The sequence below is a fragment of the Vigna umbellata genome, chromosome 5 (assembly GCF_029865625.1).
Source record: "Vigna umbellata cultivar VRB3 chromosome 5, Vumbellata_1.0, whole genome shotgun sequence".
Lineage (NCBI taxonomy): Eukaryota > Viridiplantae > Streptophyta > Magnoliopsida > Fabales > Fabaceae > Vigna > Vigna umbellata.
Window position 1 is genome coordinate 12,570,938 of NC_142169.1, and position 18,921 is coordinate 12,589,858.

Genomic DNA, 18,921 nt, shown 5'->3' on the forward strand with positions numbered 1-18,921 from the left:
TGCAAGCTCGCATCGGACCACCACCATGACCAAACATTCACCGTCGTCGCGAGCCTCCACACCATAACGATCAGAATTGCAAAACCCCCAATCCTCTAGGAAACCTGCACCGTGAGACTTTTCGCTATGCCGCAAGCAACATCGTCGAACATCCAAACGGTGAAGCTCCTCCCGACTTTCTCCTCTTGATCTGCAAGACAAAACCCAAAAAACGCAACAGCCCAAAAAACCCCAAATCAAACCCAGAAACTCAGAAAATTTCTTCTTAATTTCGTTTTGGATGCCCTTCCTTATCGTTTGAGTTGAAAACACAAAAAATAACAACTAAGCAAATTACAAGACTGTAGTACTGGAACACGACAACCATACAAGAAGGAAAACCATCTACACAAAATCAATTCAGCTAATAAGATGGCAAGCACCTCATCGAAGTCCACTCCACACTCAGTGGCGATTTCCCTTATTAAATCAGAAGCATTGCTATCAGCAGCAACAATCAAATCATGACCCGAATCAACAAAATCTGAAATTGGGGGTCATCGGCAAGGTGGAAATGGAGATCGAAGCCTCGAGATTTGAGGGAGTTGAAGAAGAGAGAGTGTGAGGATTTGACGGCGAAGTCATCGAGCAAAACGAGAACGTGTCGATCTGAGGGTCGCTCTGGGGTGAAGGAAGTGTAGAGAAGATCATGGGGGCCAAAGCGGTGTGAGAGGAAGGGGGAGAGAGGGGTGAAGTGAGGGTTGGCGTGGGAGGTGATCAGGAATTAAATATCGGGGGTGTCGCAGAGTTCCTAGAAGAACTGCCGGCAGTGGCCGCAAGGGGCGGCGGAGACCGCCAAAGAGTCAAGGCGGGTCTCGCCGTGGAGGGCCAAGTTGGAGAGGAAGAACTACTCGGAGACCGCGAAGGAGTCGAGACGGCACCAGTGAGGAAGGGAGATTGACTCAGAAAAAAAAAATGACGTGACACTCCACCGTTAGTCAGTTCAGGCTTTTTTTAACGCTATTGATTTTGGAGGACGAAAAATTATGATTTCTTTAAGAAGAAGGATCAAAATGTAACTTAGTTTAAAAAAGAGACTAAAAATAAAATCGCTTGATAGTTTAAGGACTAAAAATATATTTAATCATTTTTAAATATTAACGAAGTTAAATTTGAGTTAAAAGAATTATTTTTAATCAATTAAAAAGTCCGTAAGATGATTTGACTTTTTTTTTTTTAAATACAAGGAAATGAACTGAACAAAAAGCAAGTTAAATAGCATTTGCATAATTTACCCTGTTATATTTGTTGTATTAAGAAAAATATAAACCGACTTAAATACCAAACTATATTATTACTTGGACTGGCTGTTTGGCGCGATAACGTAACTGACCAGAAATACAATGGGAGTCCACGGTCTCTGGGAACTACTCTCCCCCGTCGGTCGCCGCGTCTCCGTGGAAACCCTCGCCGGGAAAACCCTCGCCGTTGGTACTCCTCAAACCCTATCACTTTCTTTCTATATCTCTCTTCCCCGCATTAAGTAATTGATCCTTTTTCTTTATTTCCCCTAATTGCAGATGCGAGCATATGGATGGTGCAGTTTATGAAAGCGATGCGCGACGAGAAGGGGGAAATGGTTCGCAACGCCCATTTGCTGGGATTTTTCCGACGCATTTGCAAGCTTCTATTCCTCCGCACTAAGCCGGTCTTCGTCTTCGACGGCGGGACCCCCGCCCTCAAGCGCCGCACCGTCATTGCCCGCCGCCGGCAGCGCGAAAACGCTCAAGCTAAAGTCCGCAAAACTGCGGAGAAAATGCTGCTCAATCATGTACGATCGTTTCGTTGCCAAGTGTGAAACTATGATCACTTTTTTGTCCCTATTTTGGTGATTTAATTGGTTGTTCGATTCCGATAGAAGGAAAAAAAAAATAGCTCAATTCGCTTTGAAGTAGAAGAGTGTTGGAGGGGTTAGAATGGAGAGCAGCTTATTTATTCGATTGTCGGGTATTTCTGTAGTAAGAAAGCGAGTTATAAGTTATAAATGATTTTCCATTCTTTGATGTACCTCGATGAGTGACGAAGAACAAAAACTCTTCATCCATTGAGTTCTCATTCTCCTACTTTATTGTCCATGTGATGGTGGTGCAATGTGTTTATTTTTCATCGTCTCTTGCTCACTTGCATGTTGAGTTTATTGTGGTGTGGTTCAAAGCGTTTTGATTCTGTAATTTTGAGGGACGCTTGTGCTTATTTCTGTTACTTGCAAAGTGAAAAGAATTCAATTGCATTAAATCTTAATGTTGGAATGTATAACATTTGTGATTTGATGGACCTTGTATATTTGAGGGTAGCTAATTTAGATTATCATTTTCCACCCTGCTTTCCTATAATACTACCAAACAAAGAATTGTTGTACCATTTATGCCAATGTGTATACAGTTATCGCATATTCGGACGTTAATATGGTCCATTGTATCGAGATTTTGGTTACGTATTTCAATCTTAACGTTTGTTTTTCTACTTCGCTTACAGTTAAAGACACTAAGATTGAAGGAACTGGCTGATGATATTAAGAGCCAGAGGATGCAGAAGAATAGTAATACTAAGGGTCAGAATGGATCTAAAGAAAAGGACTTTGTTGGTAGTGATTCAAGAGGAAGTCACGTGAAAGAGCTAGATGAAATGTAATCTGAATATGCTGGTGTATATTGTAGATGTCTTCTTCTATCAGAGTTATGTTTATTGTTTTGAACTATTTGTTTAGGTCTGCAGCTAAATTTGCAACTAAGGAGGACATAAATTCTTCACAGGCAACATTATCCTCAAGTTACAACCAGGAGGAACTTGATGAAATGTAATCAACCTTATTTTTTTTTCCTAAATGAAAGGGACTAACAGGCTTGAATTATCTTTCACATAATTTACATAAAATATTATCTTAATGTATTTGATCTTGAATAAGACTGATAATTTGTCTATATAATCTTTGGCCAAGTTCATTTAGGTTGGCAGCATCTATAGCTGCAGAGGAAAGTGGAAAACATGCTAGAAAAGGAGTGCCGTCTATTATAATTAATCCTTCAGAGGAAGAACATGGCGCAGAAGAACAGATTCTACTGGTAAATTTGCAAATGTAGAAGAATGGAATAGTTACAATTAGCCATTACAATGATATGTTTTTTCTATTATCTTTGTGTATATAATTTTGTTTCTTGATCAAGCCCATGAATTTTCCAATCTTGTAACAATAGAGAGATTGCTGGGAAATGAGGAAATATTTCATCCTTTTTTTTTTCTTTTTGCTGTTACTCTGTATTTTCTTTGTTAATTGCTAGTAAATTTTCTGATTTCTCAGCTCTTGTGGCTGTATCTATATTTTTTTCCTCCTCAGCCATCAGTAAATGCAGAAGTTGATATAGCTGTATTGGCTGCTTTGCCACAGTCTATGCAACTCGATATTCTTGCACAGGTCAGATTTTAAATATAAAGGATATTACCTTCTGCCATGCATTTGGCCATTTGTCTTGCTCTTGTTATTGTAAAGAAGCTTTCTGCCACTTCTAACTAACAAATTAATTGGCATGTGTTAGAAGTGGACTTAAACCTAACTCAACCCCACAAAACCGGCTTGTAAGGTGAGGTTTGCACCTCACTTATATATTATATTTTGACCTTATCTCTAGTCGATGTGAAACTTCCAACACACCCCCTTCACGTCGAGGTATAGACATCTCGTGCGTGATAGTAGAAATTGGGTGGTCCGATAACGGCCCGATAGCGGGTGGAATAGAAGAATAGAATGCCCACATAGAACTTGCTAGGATAGGCTCTAACCATGGCTTTGATACCATATTTGATAGGATGATGAGGGTGTATGTTAGGAGAAAGAAGAGTATGTGAGTAGTTAGTTGCATTAGCTGGCCTAACTGTCTGACAGTTAAAAAGGGGAACACTTATTGTGTATAAATAGTTAAGGGGAATAAGGGGAGAGGGATTGGACAGTTAGTAGTTTCTAAAACAGGATTTGGTTATCCTTGTTGGGGAAGGTTAAGCTTCCTTTGTTCTTCCTATTCTTGCATTCTTTCTTGAAAGTCAATAATATCAGAGGTTATACAGACTTTCTGTACTGTTTCCGAGAGTTGTTGAGTGAGAGATAGGAATTCTTTAACAAGAAACCTATCAATTTGGTCCGACCTGCCGGATTCCAAATTTTGCGAGAAGTGAACGAAGATGGAGAACCATACCGATGCGAGACTGGAGGCAATTGAGATCACGATGGAGGGAATGAAGGCTGAGTCAGCGGCTGTACGACGAGACTTGCAGCAAATTATGAGGGTCTTGGGTACGAGCGTTAATCCACCGGAGGGGAGTTCTGATGCCAGTTCGGTGAACGACAACAGACACCGAGTCGTGGGGGAAAATGAGAATGGAGGGAATGGAAACAGAGGCGAGGAACAAAAGCCGTGGCGGAAAAGGATTGAATTGCCGACATTCGATGGAGACGAGCCTTTGAGTTGGCTCAACAGAGCGGAAAGGTTTTTCGACATTCAGAAGGTGATGAGCGATGAAGACAAAGTGGAAATCGCGTATGTGAGTATGGAGGGAAGCGCAGCGTACTGGTTTACGTTCTGGAGACAGAAAGCAAGAAATCGCTCCTGGGACGGTTTGAAGGCCGCGATGATCAACCGGTTCGGTGGGGGATTCAGAGGAACGGTGTTCGAAAGGTTGGCGTCGTTGAGACAGGAGGGCACGGTGGAGGAATTTGTGCGCACCTTTGAGGTATTGACTGGACAGACGAGGGGCATTCCGGAGGAGCAAGTACTCGGATATTTCCTCGCCGGACTGCGGGAGGACATAAAGGGGCAGGTTCGAATCCAGAACCCGCGGGATTTAATGGAGGCAATGAGGGTCGCTCGGGACGTGGAGGATGCGATGGTGAGAGCGCAAGGGGGTTTTGCGAGTGGGTTCCGAATGAACCCTGTAGGGGCGCGATCATCGGGAGGAGTGATACGAACAGACCCGATTCGTAATCCGGCAAACCAAGGAGGCCGAGTGGAGACGGCGGGAAATGCGAGAAGAGATGGGGGTATCGCGAACGCGAATACGAGACCGAATATTGCGGGTGGGAACGATAACCGTGGAAGAATGGTGAGAAACCTACCATATCCGGAGTTTCTCAAGAGAAGCAAGGAGGGTCGTTGCTTCCGGTGCGGTGGCCCATTCGCGCCCGGCCATCGTTGTGATGATAAGAGTTTGAGGGTATTATTGTTAGCGGAAGACGAGGAGGAGGAAGTGGGAGAAGAACCCGAAACCCAAGGAGAGAAGCTCTTGGAGTTATCGGCCTGTTCTGCAGAAGGGCTAACGTCGGCCAGAACGCTAAAATTGACGGGGATGATCGGAGAAAGGAGGGTGGTGGTGCTGATAGACAGCGGCGCCAGTCACAACTACATAGGCCGGAAGCTGACGGAGGAATTAGCATTGAAGGTGACGGACACCCCGGCGTACTGCGTGAGTTTGGGTGATGGCCATCGGAGAATGACGCGGGGCCGGTGTGAGAAGGTGACGGTGAAGCTGGAGGAAGTCGATGTGGAGGAAGATTTTTACGTCTTTGAGCTGGGGGGTGTAGATGTAATTTTGGGAGTTGCATGGCTGGCCAAACTAGGAGAAGTAAGCACCAATTGGGGAAAAATGACTATGGTTTATAAAGTGGGGGACAAGAAGATACGTATAAGGGGCGACCCATCATTATCGAGACAGGTGGTGAATGCTAAGAGCTTGTTTAAACTAGTGGAAGCTGACTCAGGGGCTGTGGTTTGGAATCTGTGCAAAGTGGAGAAGGAAAACTGCAGTGAGTGGGATAGTGATGTGACGGAAGAGCAGAAAAAACAATTACAGGCGGTGCTACAGGCGCACTATTCCGTTTTCCGTGAATTTCAGGGGCTGCCTCCAAACCGAAACAGAGAACACCGCATCCAACTAAAAGAGGGAGTAGACCCCATAAATGTGAGGCCATATCGCTACCCTCACCTCATGAAGGGGGAGATTGAGAAGCAGGTGGAAGATATGTTGAAGGCAGGCATCATTCGTCCGAGCACGAGCCCATTCTCTAGTCCAGTCATCTTGGTGAAGAAGAAGGATGGGAGTTGGAGATTCTGTGTAGATTACCGGGCCCTAAATAAAGCAACTGTCCCCGATAAGTTTCCTATCCCCGTGATAGAAGAATTGCTAGATGAGCTGACCGGTGCACGTTACTTTTCGAAAATTGATTTAAAATCTGGATATCACCAGATTAGAATGGAGGAAGGGGATGTGCCCAAGACTGCTTTCCGCACTCACCTCGGCCATTTCGAGTTCCTTGTTATGCCATTTGGGCTCACCAATGCCCCTGCTACTTTCCAGAGTACGATGAATGAGCTATTGCGGAAGTATCTTAGGAAATGGGTGTTAGTTTTTTTTGATGATATCCTTGTTTACAGTTCCACATGGGAAGACCACTTGCTGCATTTAGACGGAGTGCTACGGGTGCTAGAGGAGAATGGATGGGTGGCCAACCAAAAGAAATGTGAGTTTGGAAGAAGGAGGATCCAATATTTAGGCCATCAAATCTCAGAACAGGGGGTGGAGATGGATGGTGATAAGACGAAAGCCGTGGTGGAATGGGGAGAGCCGAGGAGCTTGAAGGCATTAAGGGGTTTCTTGGGGTTAACGGGTTACTATAGAAGATTCGTGGCGGGATATGGAAAATTGGCCAGACCATTGACGGAGCTATTGAAGAAGGGTAAGTTTGACTGGTCCGAGCAAGCAAAACAAGCGATGGATACGTTGAAGGCTGCGATAACCTCAGCTCCCGTGTTAGCTTTGCCAAACTTCGAACAAGAGTTTCACATCGAGTGTGATGCCTCTGGAGGTGGGGTGGGAGCTGTGTTGACCCAGAATAAGAGACCGATAGCTTTTTTTAGCAAGGCTTTGTCTACGGCTTCTCTAAGTAAGTCAATTTATGAGAAAGAATTAATGGCTCTCGTTTTAGCCATTCAGCACTGGAGACCTTACTTGGTGGGGAGGAAATTTACCGTGCACACTGACCAGCGCAGTTTGAAATACTTGATGGAACAGAGAATTACCACTCAAAGTCAGCAAAACTGGTTGGCAAAATTAATGGGATATGACTTTGAGATCGTATATAAAAAGGGAAGTACCAATAAGGCTGCTGATGCCCTCTCGAGGAGAGATGAAGGAGAGAGGGAAGAAAGAGAATTACAGCTCATTTCCAGACCCTTTTGGCAGGATTTTAACGACATCCTGCGAGAGGTAGAGGAGGACGTGACATTGCAGAAAGTGATTGCTGATCTGAAACAGGATTCAAACTCTCATGGAGCTTACACTTTAGAAAATGAAAGATTGCATTACAAAGGCCGGATGGTGATATCGTCCAGTTCAGTTTGGATACCAAAGTTACTTGATGAATTCCATGTAACCAAAACTGGGGGGCACTCGGGAGTCTATCGTACATATAGGAGGATAGCCCAATCTTTGTATTGGGTGGGGATGAAGAAGACAATCACTGAATTTGTGGCGAGTTGTGCAGTATGCCAGCAGCATAAGTACTTGGCAGCAAATCCTCAAGGGCTACTGCAACCCCTACCCATTCCGCAAGCTGTTTGGGAGGAAATCAGCTTGGACTTCATAGTAAGATTACCTAAATCCCAGGGGTATGATGCCATTATGGTAGTGGTGGACAGGTTGAGTAAATACGCGCATTTTATAGCATTGAAACACCCATATTCTGCTAAAACCGTAGCTGATGTGTTCACCAAAGAGATCATCAGGCTACATGGGATTCCGGTTTCTATGGTGAGTGATAGAGATCCCTTATTTCTGAGTATTTTCTGGAAGGAATTATTCAAGATGCAGGGAACACAGCTCAAAATGAGCACGGCGTATCATCCAGAGACGGATGGGCAAACTGAGGTGGTTAACCGCATTGTTGAAGGATATTTGCGGTGCTTTTGCTCTGAACAACCAAAGAGCTGGTATGCTATGCTTCCTTGGGCTGAGTTTTGGTATAACACGAGCTATCAAGGAGCTGCAAGATGCACGCCGTTTGAAGTTGTATATGGGAGAGCACCTCCCTCATTTAGCCGGTTCATTCCGGGGGAAACACCAGTGGAGGCAGTGGCGCAGGATTTGATGACAAGAGATGAAGCCCTCAAACAGCTAAAGTATCACTTGAATCGGGCTCAGGAATTAATGAAGCAGCAAGCAGATAAGAAGAGGAGGGAGATAGATATAAAAGTAGGAGATTGGGTGTACTTGAAGATTAGACCACACCGTCAATCTTCAATGCCAACTAGACTACACCCAAAACTCTCGGCACGTTATTTTGGGCCCTACAAGGTGTTACAGCAGGTGGGGAGTGTAGCTTTTCGATTGGAGTTACCTGAATCTGCCAGGATTCATTCAGTGTTTCATGTGGCGCAGTTAAAGAAAGCGGTGGGGGACCATGGGATTGAAAAGATGTTGCCAGAGGAGTTGCAAGCTGACGGTCCTGCTTTTTGGCCAGCAAGAATTTTGGAGCGTAGGCAAATTCAAAAAGAAGATGAAGTATGTCACCAAGTTCTGGTAGAATGGCAGACAGGGGGAAAAGAAGGAGCAACTTGGGAAGATCAAACCACAATCCAGGAACAGTTTCCAGAATTTAACCTTGAGGACAAGGTTATGGATGGAGGGGGGGGTAATGATAGGATGATGAGGGTGTATGTTAGGAGAAAGAAGAGTATGTGAGTAGTTAGTTGCATTAGCTGGCCTAACTGTCTGACAGTTAAAAAGGGGAACACTTATTGTGTATAAATAGTTAAGGGGAATAAGGGGAGAGGGATTGGACAGTTAGTAGTTTCTAAAACAGGATTTGGTTATCCTTGTTGGGGAAGGTTAAGCTTCCTTTGTTCTTCCTATTCTTGCATTCTTTCTTGAAAGTCAATAATATCAGAGGTTATACAGACTTTCTGTACTGTTTCCGAGAGTTGTTGAGTGAGAGATAGGAATTCTTTAACAAGAAACCTATCAATATTAGAAGGTGGGTTTTAAGCCTAACTCAACCCCACAAAACCGGCTTGTAGGGTGAGGTTTGCACCCACTTATAAACTATGAAATGGTCTTATCTCTAGTCGATGTGAGACTTCTAACAGCATGAAATAAAGGATTAGATAGAATGTTTTCAAGATTATTTTCTCATTTTTCGAATGATATTTGTGTTAAGGCATCATATGAAATATTGGCATGCCAACAACTCATCTACATATGATATATTGTCTTTCATTTAGTTTAGATGTAAAAATAAAATTGTTTATTGATATCAGCTAAAAGGAAAGAAAAAGGAAGGGTTACTAAAGGAAGTTTACAATCACGAACAACATGATGTCGATTATCAGGGCAAGGGCAAAGGGATTCTGCTCAGTGAAGCTGGCATGGTTGGTTGTAGCTCCAGACATGACACTGTTGCACCAAGGACTGACAATCAAGACTCAATTGACGAAATGTAGGCTGCATTTAATGTCGTAATTTTGGATTTATAATGTTATTTCTTATTTGTTAGTTTTGATGGGTATTAGGTTGGCTGCATCTATTGCTCTGGAGGAAAATGAAAAGTTAGTAAATAATGCATCAACTTCTGTTGGGGCTTCCACTATTGAGGAAGATGAAGTTGACTATGACGAAGATGAAGAGATGATACTGGTCAGTCTATATTTTGAGACATCTATGACTTTCAGTTAGTTCATTTAGTTTGTGCCTGAGAGTTTAGGTGACAGCTCTTGGTCATTTTCCATTTTAGTAATCTTAATAGAAAACCACATTGATTCCTGATTGCCCTAGTATCAATCCTTGTGTTAGACTTGAGTTTGAAAATACAATCTGCATGATCTAATTGAAAGGATTCTAGTATTAATCCATATATGTAGCAAATAATACTAACGCAGGCCTAAGCAGAAACAATGAGTCTCATCCTTCAAACACAATTTATTAATTTTACACAATGAATTAGAAATCTATCACATGGCTCTTTTAAGAAATGCACATGTAACCGTCGAACATTACATGATATAACTGTCCTACAGCTCCTGAACACACTTAACTATGTACTTCTTTCACCTTGCTTCCCCAACTCCGTACCTAAAAGGCATGATTTGATGTGTAATCTATGCATAAAAAACAAAAATAAATAGTTTATGTTTGTTTTCCTTTTTTCAGCCAGCTATGCATGGTGAAGTTGATCCACTTGTTCTAGCCTCATTACCTCCATCAATGCAGCTGGACCTTCTTGTTCAGGTAGTTGAGTTCTTAAAATTATTGTTTAGCTCAAGTGCCTCTTACATTTTATTCTGTCATCAGTGATTGAATAATTGTTCTGCAGATGAGAGAGCGTTTAATTGCAGAGAACAGACAGAAGTATCAGAAAGTCAAGAAGGTTTGTGGAAAGAACTCGTATTTAATTTTGATATGTTGACATGTCAAACTTGTATCTTTTCAATATTGAAATTTTCTTGGATAGTTGTGTATCTATTTAGAGTTGACATGGATAGTTAAAATGTAAAACCTATGCTTCTTCATGTTCTTTTAAGTTATTTTGTTTGGCACTATACTGATTCTTGATGACATTGATACTGTTATTTTATTTCATTTTGGCATGAGAAATACTTTTCCTTTGTACTAGTTGTGATTGCACACTGTACTAAATTTTTATCATTAATTGGCTCCTTCCAGGATCCTGCAAAATTCTCTGAGCTACAAATACAAGCTTACCTTAAAACTGTTGCTTTCAGACGGGAGATAAATGAAGTGCAGAAAGCTGCAGCTGGAGGAGGAGTAGAGGGTGTACAGACTTCACGGATTGCATCTGAAGCCAACAGAGAATATATATTTTCATCATCTTTTACTGGTGATAAACAGTGAGTAACCTTATTCTCAATTATTTTTTCCATAGTTGAATAAATTGTTAGTCCTAATAAATATTAGTCTTAAAAATGGTTGGGTGCTTTTCCTGTGTATTATGATAATCTGTGAAATTTAATTGACAACTTCTTTGGCCTTTGCATTCCTGAATATGGCAGTGAACTTACCTCCACCGGCTTAGAGAAAAATAAAAGTACAAAAGAGAAGGCACAAGGAACACATTATTCTCAGAATCTTGCAAATAGCATTTTGGCTGGAAATGATTTTAATAAATCAAGTGAATTGATTTCCAATGAACCTGGTGAGCCTGCTGATGAAAATATTCAGACATATATTGATGACAGAGGTCAATTTCGTGTAAGTAGATTGAGAGCAATGGGGATGCGTATGACCCGGGATATACAAAGAAATTTGGATTTGATGAAGGAGTTCGAGCAGGAAAGTGCACAGGTGAACAAGGCTTCAAATATTGGAACAATTAAAAATGGAGAAACTAAGGGTTCATCAGAAAGTTCTGGGATCCAGCCTGTTGGTAAATCACAAGAGGTGAATGTTGACTTAGTTGGAGAGAATGTGCAAAATGAACAAATTATGCTAGACCAGAATGCTTCTATCGATATATCTTTTGAATATGGTTGCGAAAATGAGTTTGCAAATGGTGAGGATGATATATTTTCTAGTTTAGTAGGAGGAAATCCATTGGCGATATTTGACACTGATGATTCTGCAGCAACAGTGCAACCTTCTCATTCTGATTGGGAAGAAGGAATAGTTGAAGGTAAGAGTACTGTTTTTCCCAAACAGGATAAGGTGGAATTGAAGTCTTCTGTTGCAGATGACGATAATAATAATGAAAGTGAAGTGGAATGGGAGGAAGGAGATTGTGATGGTGCTAACAGCAGCTTACTGTCAGGAAAATATGCATCCCGAGGGCAGTTGGAGGAGGAGTCCAATTTGCAAGAGGCAATAAGGAGAAGTCTTGAAAGTGCAGGGGATGGAAAACACAAATGTATGTCATTGCTTGATGCGCAATCAAATACTTATGAGAACAAATTGGATCACGATTTTGAACATGGTGATCATTCTGAACATGGTGATCATTCTGACCCAATGGCTTTAAATGAGAACACTAGGTTCCTGAATAATAAAAATAAAATGGTGGGAATCACTTTGTGTAGGGAAGATGGTACTGAAAAAAAGGAATTACTTGAAACTGAAGATAGAGATAAAACGCCTGATTTTGTTTCCGTTAATAATGCACAAACTTTCCATTTTCATGGAAGTCCTTCAAAGCCAGCTTTGACTTTTATTTCAGATAAAACTGAGACATTGATTGACACAACTTGCAGATGGGACAGTCACCCTTGTTCTGAAGATTCAATTTCAGATACAAATATAATGACGAAGGACCAGGTCCCTGTGGTTGAAAAGAAGTTATCTGATGAACATGATAATGATAAAGTGTCTTCCTATCATAAGTATACACCCAAGGCTGTTCCAGTTGGCGCAACTGAAGAGGAGAAAAAGAACTATATTAAGGAACCTGAACCATTTAGTAATTGTACTGACACTACCAAACCCACTATTCATTTGGGGGAGTCATCCTTGAAAGGAGTAACAGAAGAGCTTATTGAGCCAAACTTGGCTTCAGAGGGTAATAATGGAATTTTTTTTGACAAAAGGAACAGTAGCCATGGCAGTGATACGGTTAACAGCCCAGGGGATTTTCCTGCTCTAGCAACTCAGGTTAGCCTGGAGAAAGAAATTCACATTCTTGGTCAAGAATATATTAACCTAGAGAATGAGCAGAGGAAGCTAGAGCGGAATGCAGAGTCAGTAAACAGTGAATTATTCACTGAATGTCAGGTGCTAAACTGAGTCTGATCTATAATACATGTGATTTATATTGTGACTAGTTATTAAATTTCATAAAACCTATTACTTGGATTTTCATTGTTTTTCATCCAATTTAGGAACTAATTTGTTCTAGATTTAGGTTGAGAAGGATATTTTAAAAGTGAGGTTAAAAGAATTTGTATGGATGGTATGTTAGAATCACTTTTAGATGTAAGAGCAGATATATTTAAGATCTCTCACCCACAATGAATTCTTTTATCAGAAAAAGTTAAATATTTCCAGTTCTTGATATCAATTCTTGCCTCAAAATTCATTTTGAAATTTTGGAAGGCACCCAAACAAGAAATGTACTATTAAAACAGTTTTTGTCCCACGACCATGATTTCAAGTGCTACCCAAACATACAATTAGTTTTCCCCTGTCAAATACTCACATATGCTAAGTTCTTGGAGGTGTGTGTGGTAGTCAAAAAATTAAATGTAGTATGGTATGTATTTTTCATTCTTGTGGTGCGTGATTGAGTATAAAACTTTATCTCGTATTTGATTGTTTATTTCTGCCTTCAAGAATATAGCAGAAATTAATTGGCATTGACAGCACAAAGGATGGAACTTGTATGTTTCACAGAATAACAGAGAGAAACCTTACCTGCACACATTGAACTAGAATTTTAACCTAGTTGTTATATGTGAAAGGTTCTGCTCAAAATTAGGTCTTGAAAGAAGGTATTCATACTCTTAAAATTAGAACACAAATATTTGACACAAATATTTCTTACCTTCGAATACTATTGTGACTAAAGATGATTATTATGCTTGTATATCTTATTGTGCAATCAAGAAGTAACATATCTGATTACTGCATTAGTAGGTTGCGCAAGGTTAAACCCATCTAACATAAATGAACTTTAGAATTTGGGTTTAGTAGTGGTTCAATCCTTTGAAACCGGTTTCTAGTTTAACAGTTGCCCCTGCTTATATATTTTAATTTTACTATATCATTGGATGATGTGGAATCTTTAACACTTCCAGTTGCGTTGAGTATTAGACATTGTACATGTGAATTTTCCTGAACCAAAACATCCATGAATTGTCCAATAATAGTCTAATAGTACATGACCCAATAAGCCTAATAACAATTTGTGTGTCAATTAGATGAAGTCATGACCCCACAATGGATATTTAATATTTTTTTATTATTAATAGCAAACTTTTTATTTTTATTTCATCATCATCATTATTATTATTATTATTATTATTTGTATTATTATTATTATTATTATCATTATTATTATTATTATTTGTATTACTACTACTACCACCTCACGAACCCATTTGGAAGTTTTTTGGATTAGACTATGGCTTTATATATCGGTTATTATTCACAAATGCCATTGATCAGTAATGATTTTCCATGGATTTAGTATGTTAATCCCGTATGTTTCTGATGCATCTGACACTCTGTAGGAACTACTGCAAATGTTTGGCTTGCCATATATTATTGCTCCAATGGAAGCAGAAGCTCAATGTGCTTATTTGGAACTTGAGAAACTAGTTGATGGTGTTGTAACTGATGACTCTGATGTCCTTCTATTTGGGGCACGCAGTGTCTACAAAAATATATTTGATGACCGAAAATATGTAGAGACATACTTCATGGAGGTCTAGACTTGCTAAATACTGTAGCTTAAATAAATTTCAGTTGTAATAACATTTTGTTTTCATGCCTTTCTTTATGATTGGTTCAGGACATTGAAAAGGAGCTTGGACTGACTAGAGAAAAATTAATACGCATGGCTCTACTTCTTGGGAGTGATTATACCGAAGGTGTAAGGTGTGAACATTCTTACCTTTGTCCTACTCTTTATAATAAAATATTTAGTAGATGTCCTTGTAAATTTATGTATATATACATACACACATATATATTCTGCATCGATGAACTTGACTAGATAATTTTGGTGTTGCTGCATGTATGTAGTGGGATTGGCATCGTTAATGCTATTGAGGTTTTGAATGCATTCCCTGAGGAAGATGGCCTCCTGAAATTCCGGAAATGGGTTGAGTCACCAGATCCCACCATCCTTGGAAGGTTGGATGCAAAAAGTGGATCAAATTCCAGAAAGAAAGGATCAAAAGTTGAAGAAAAGATAAATTCCTTAAATTGTGATGCTAAAGAGTCTCCATCAGAGCAGAACCTCCCCCATGCGCTGGAGCAAAATAAGTTGCCAGATTACATTCAAGAAACAAAGCAAACTTTCTTCAATAAGCATGTAATTGATTTTCAGCCTTTGGTGTTCTGTGTTAAAATAATGAAGTATAGTTTTTCGTTTATTAGATCATCTTTGTTTGTGACTTTCTTTTTCTCTTTTAATAGAGAAATGTTAGCAAGAATTGGCACATCCCTTCTTCTTTTCCAAGTGAAACAGTTATTTCTGCTTATTGTTCTCCACATGTTGATAAATCAACCGAGCCTTTCACATGGGGGAAGCCAGATCACCTTGTTCTTCGGAAGTGAGTTTATATGTTAATGTACTTGTTTCCATAACTTTTATGTTAAATCAATGGGCCAGCCTCTCATTTCTCTTCATCTATTCATCTATTGGTGCTTCTATTCCTCAACTGCTTACTTTTCTATTGGGAAAATCCACTTTGCCTGATTACCAAGCCCTTTAGGGGGTTGGGATTAGTTGAGAGTTTAAGTTTCGTTTAAGGTATTTTGGTGCTTATTTGGACAGTTACTTTGTACATGAATTGGATTTGATTCTTTTGATGGGTTTGAATGTTGAAACTTTGTGCCATGTGTGAGCAGTATGGCTTGATAAACTTTAAGTTTTCCCTGATATTGGTCCATGCTTTTCTTTGAAAACTATCTTTGATTCTTCAAATGGGTTGATACTTTTTGTACGTGAGCACTATGGCTTGATAAACTTGCAGGATTTTGGTCCATGCTTTTCTTCTGAAGTTATAAATCTAAAAATATTTATTGTATATATTGACCTTTGAGACACTATTGATCTCCCTTTTGGAATTTACTTAATCTTTTTCTATCAAACCCGTATGTAATATATGTTTGTATATTCTTGGAAATTTTTTAAGTTACTTCCTGTCCACAGATTGTGCTGGGAGAAATTTGGCTGGATTGGCCAGAAAGCAGACGAATTGCTATTACCTGTGTTAAAGGAGTATAATAAACGTGAGGTTAGAAACTTTGTTTTAATAATCTCCTCCCTGTTTTTACTGACATTTTTATTGTACTAAAAAATTACTTTGATCACTAAATAAGCAAGATTTCCAATTGTTGATTGTCTAGTGTCTTCTCAAATCTTCATATTATTATGAAAACGTTAATCTTTTAATGCAGACTCAATTGCGGTTGGAAGCATTTTACAGTTTTAATGAGAGATTTGCGAAAATCCGTAGCAAAAGAATTAAGAAGGCAGTAAAAGGAATAACTGGTAAGCTGCCTTCAGATATGATAGATGATTCTGCAGAGGTGTTGTCCAAGAGTAGGAAGATTGGGAGAGAACCCGAGGATAGCACATTAGAGATTTCAGGGGGAACAGACAAACGTCTTGAACGTCAAAGCAAATCAAAAATAAAACAGTCAACGAAAAGGAAGAATGATACTGTTGCCAAGGAACAGTCAAAGAAAAAGAAAGACAACGATGATCCGTCTTCAGCACCTGGTACATCAGAGATGGAGAATTTACAGCCAAGTATGCAGACAGAAGAACAGTGTGATGGTAAGGCATTAATTCAGAATACAAGTGGCCGAGGAAGACATAGAGGTATGGGAATAAAAAGAGGAAGGGACAATGAGAATCTCAGTTCATCTGCTAGCAGTGACATTGATGATCAGGGATCAAGAGTGCATGTGGATAAGTTTTCAGAACACGTGAGAAAGGTAAACTTCCATCTTGAGTTTTCTGATTTATGAAATGAAAGATGTATAAGCTCTATTTTGATAAATTTATCCAGTACATGTAGGAGAAAAAAAACACTGTACTACTACTATTACTGAGTCTCTCCATAGCCTATATTCAACTTATGTGCCTTAGCTTTTGGAGAAGTTAAATGAAAATGGCTTCTATAAAAGTTAAGCTTGCAAGTTGATTTTAGCTTATGTGAGAAGCTCAATTTGTTTTACATTATTTTCTTCTCTTACAAGTACTTGTCGAAAAGTATATTCAAATAGGACAGTTATACGGTAATCAACTTGTTTCTTTATTGACAACCTTCCTTTATTCTCTTAATCACTAATAATAAAGTAATAAACAGACAGCTGCCATTTGGTCCTTGCAGTCATCTCAACTCTATGAAGTTCTATGTGTAAAAGAATAGATCCACACTTGTGTTCAGTGCTTAAGTGAAATGGTAATAAACAAAAAGTAACCCGCCATTCTGATAAACTGGATTTAAACCTGCTGTTACTTGTCAGTTGTCAGTATGAAATCTTGATTTGGTTACTTAAATTAGTGTTTCGTTGAAGAGAACGGGAATGAGAAATTTCTCAAGTAAAGCAGAATCATTATCTTAACACTGTCAAAAAATCAGAGTGAATGAGACAAATTCTATAGTGTATTGAAAACATTTGAAGATGATTGAATGTGATCTCATTCGAAAAAAAAACAGTATGAAAATGAATAAGAATGTGTCACTAATAATTTGTGTACTTTGCAGTCATTGCGATCTCGGAAACCTGTCAACTATTCTTTCGAAGATCCTGAAGATGAAGATGCCGAAGATGCCGATGATGCCTTTGATCATAGTAATCGGACTGGTCCAATTGAAGAAAAATTATCTCAGATTCATGGTGCATCTGAAGATGGTCCAACAGATTTCAGTGCAATGAATTTTCCTTTAAGGGAGAACTCACCAACCGACCCTTTCAAGTCAGAAGGTCCGTTTTGCGTGCATGCAGGTGAAATTAATCATCCTAGTACTGGCAATCATGATTCTTCTACTGGAAATCATGACTCTTCTGATGACTACCTTAAAATGGGAGGTGGATTCTGTTTAGATGATGGTGAGACAGACAAGCTGGACACAATTGACGATGTCAATACTGCCACAGTGGATTCTACTCAAGACTTTTCACACTTTTCTGATTGTTTGGATGAAACTAACCGTGATAAAAACAGTTCAGATATATTATTTTCTGGCACTGAAAAGCCTGAAAATGGGTCAGAAGGTGGAGGAGACTTTTATGACTTTGGTATAAAGCGAAATGACCTTGTAAATACTAGTAGTTATGATCATTCTGACGTAGGGATCTTGAAACCAGAGAATGTTCATAACAATAGTGGAGCCTCCGCTGGAGTTTTCAGTGCTATGCCTTTTTTGAGGAAAAGAAGGAAAAAGTGAAACTTCTCTAACTTAGAGTGAGGCTTGAGCACATATTGGTCAACCCTCCAAATTGTTGACTTTTTAGTTATTTATTTTCTTGTTATTTAATTGTTACGAGAAGGGATTCTTGGAAGCTTTGGCTTTACACTCATGGTGACTCTTATGAGGTATATATTTTGCATATTCATTAACTTAATATCGAAGAGAATGTAAATTGTCAAGTGACTATCAAATTTTGATTGTCAAGTGGCTACATTAAATCCTAAGACGTATAGCTGTTAGTAATGTATCTCTTTTGGATGACCACCAATCCTACCATAAGTATTTGGAATTCATTGTAGTTTTTAATTCGATAGAAGTTGGTTTTCGTCATCAGCATACTTATAAAAGGTCATTGCTTTCCTGCACATGTTCATAATCTTTAAAATACCAATTATATTTTTTGTTTTTCATTTTACAATTTAAGTTTTGAATGGTATAATCTGTTAGTCTTTCTATTTATGTAATTCAAAACAATATATATATATATATATATATATATATATATATATATATATATTAAATTTTGTAACGTAAATATAAAATTTACAAATCAAATTATACAAATTGGAATATAAAATCTACAAATTATATAATTCATATAAAATTTATATTCTGAATTGTAAAATTAATTTTACATCCCGGTAGGATGATCTTACAGTGCAGTGTGACAATCCAACAAGAAAGCATGTGCATGCTCTAGTTTTCCAACAAATAAAACTCAAGCATGACGCAAACCTTATTCAAA

At 39.1% G+C, this 18,921-nt stretch overlaps 1 protein-coding gene across 4 annotated transcripts; it reads left to right on the plus strand.

Annotated features, from left to right (window-relative positions):
* The first annotated feature begins 1,327 nt into the window (after positions 1 to 1,327).
* LOC148197716 (DNA repair protein UVH3-like) lies at positions 1,328 to 18,506 on the plus strand. 4 transcript variants are annotated; one of them, XM_088091822.1, is made up of 19 exons: positions 1,328 to 1,470; positions 1,560 to 1,810; positions 2,515 to 2,666; positions 2,747 to 2,836; positions 2,978 to 3,101; positions 3,374 to 3,451; positions 9,339 to 9,517; positions 9,591 to 9,714; positions 10,228 to 10,305; positions 10,391 to 10,444; positions 10,741 to 10,925; positions 11,088 to 12,795; positions 14,253 to 14,447; positions 14,534 to 14,619; positions 14,767 to 15,058; positions 15,163 to 15,299; positions 15,902 to 15,986; positions 16,150 to 16,692; positions 17,469 to 18,506. In XM_088091822.1, exons 1-19 carry the CDS (start codon positions 1,383 to 1,385, stop codon positions 18,150 to 18,152), a joined length of 5,133 nt encoding a protein of 1,710 aa, XP_087947948.1. In that variant the 5' UTR covers positions 1,328 to 1,382; the 3' UTR covers positions 18,153 to 18,506. The 4 variants fall into 4 exon arrangements, with proteins under 4 accessions (XP_087947948.1, XP_087947949.1, XP_087947950.1 ...); XM_088091823.1 differs by having other exon boundaries at positions 2,987 to 3,101; XM_088091824.1 differs by lacking the exons at positions 1,328 to 1,470; positions 1,560 to 1,810 and having other exon boundaries at positions 2,549 to 2,666; positions 2,755 to 2,836.
* Positions 18,507 to 18,921: the final 415 nt, after the last annotated feature.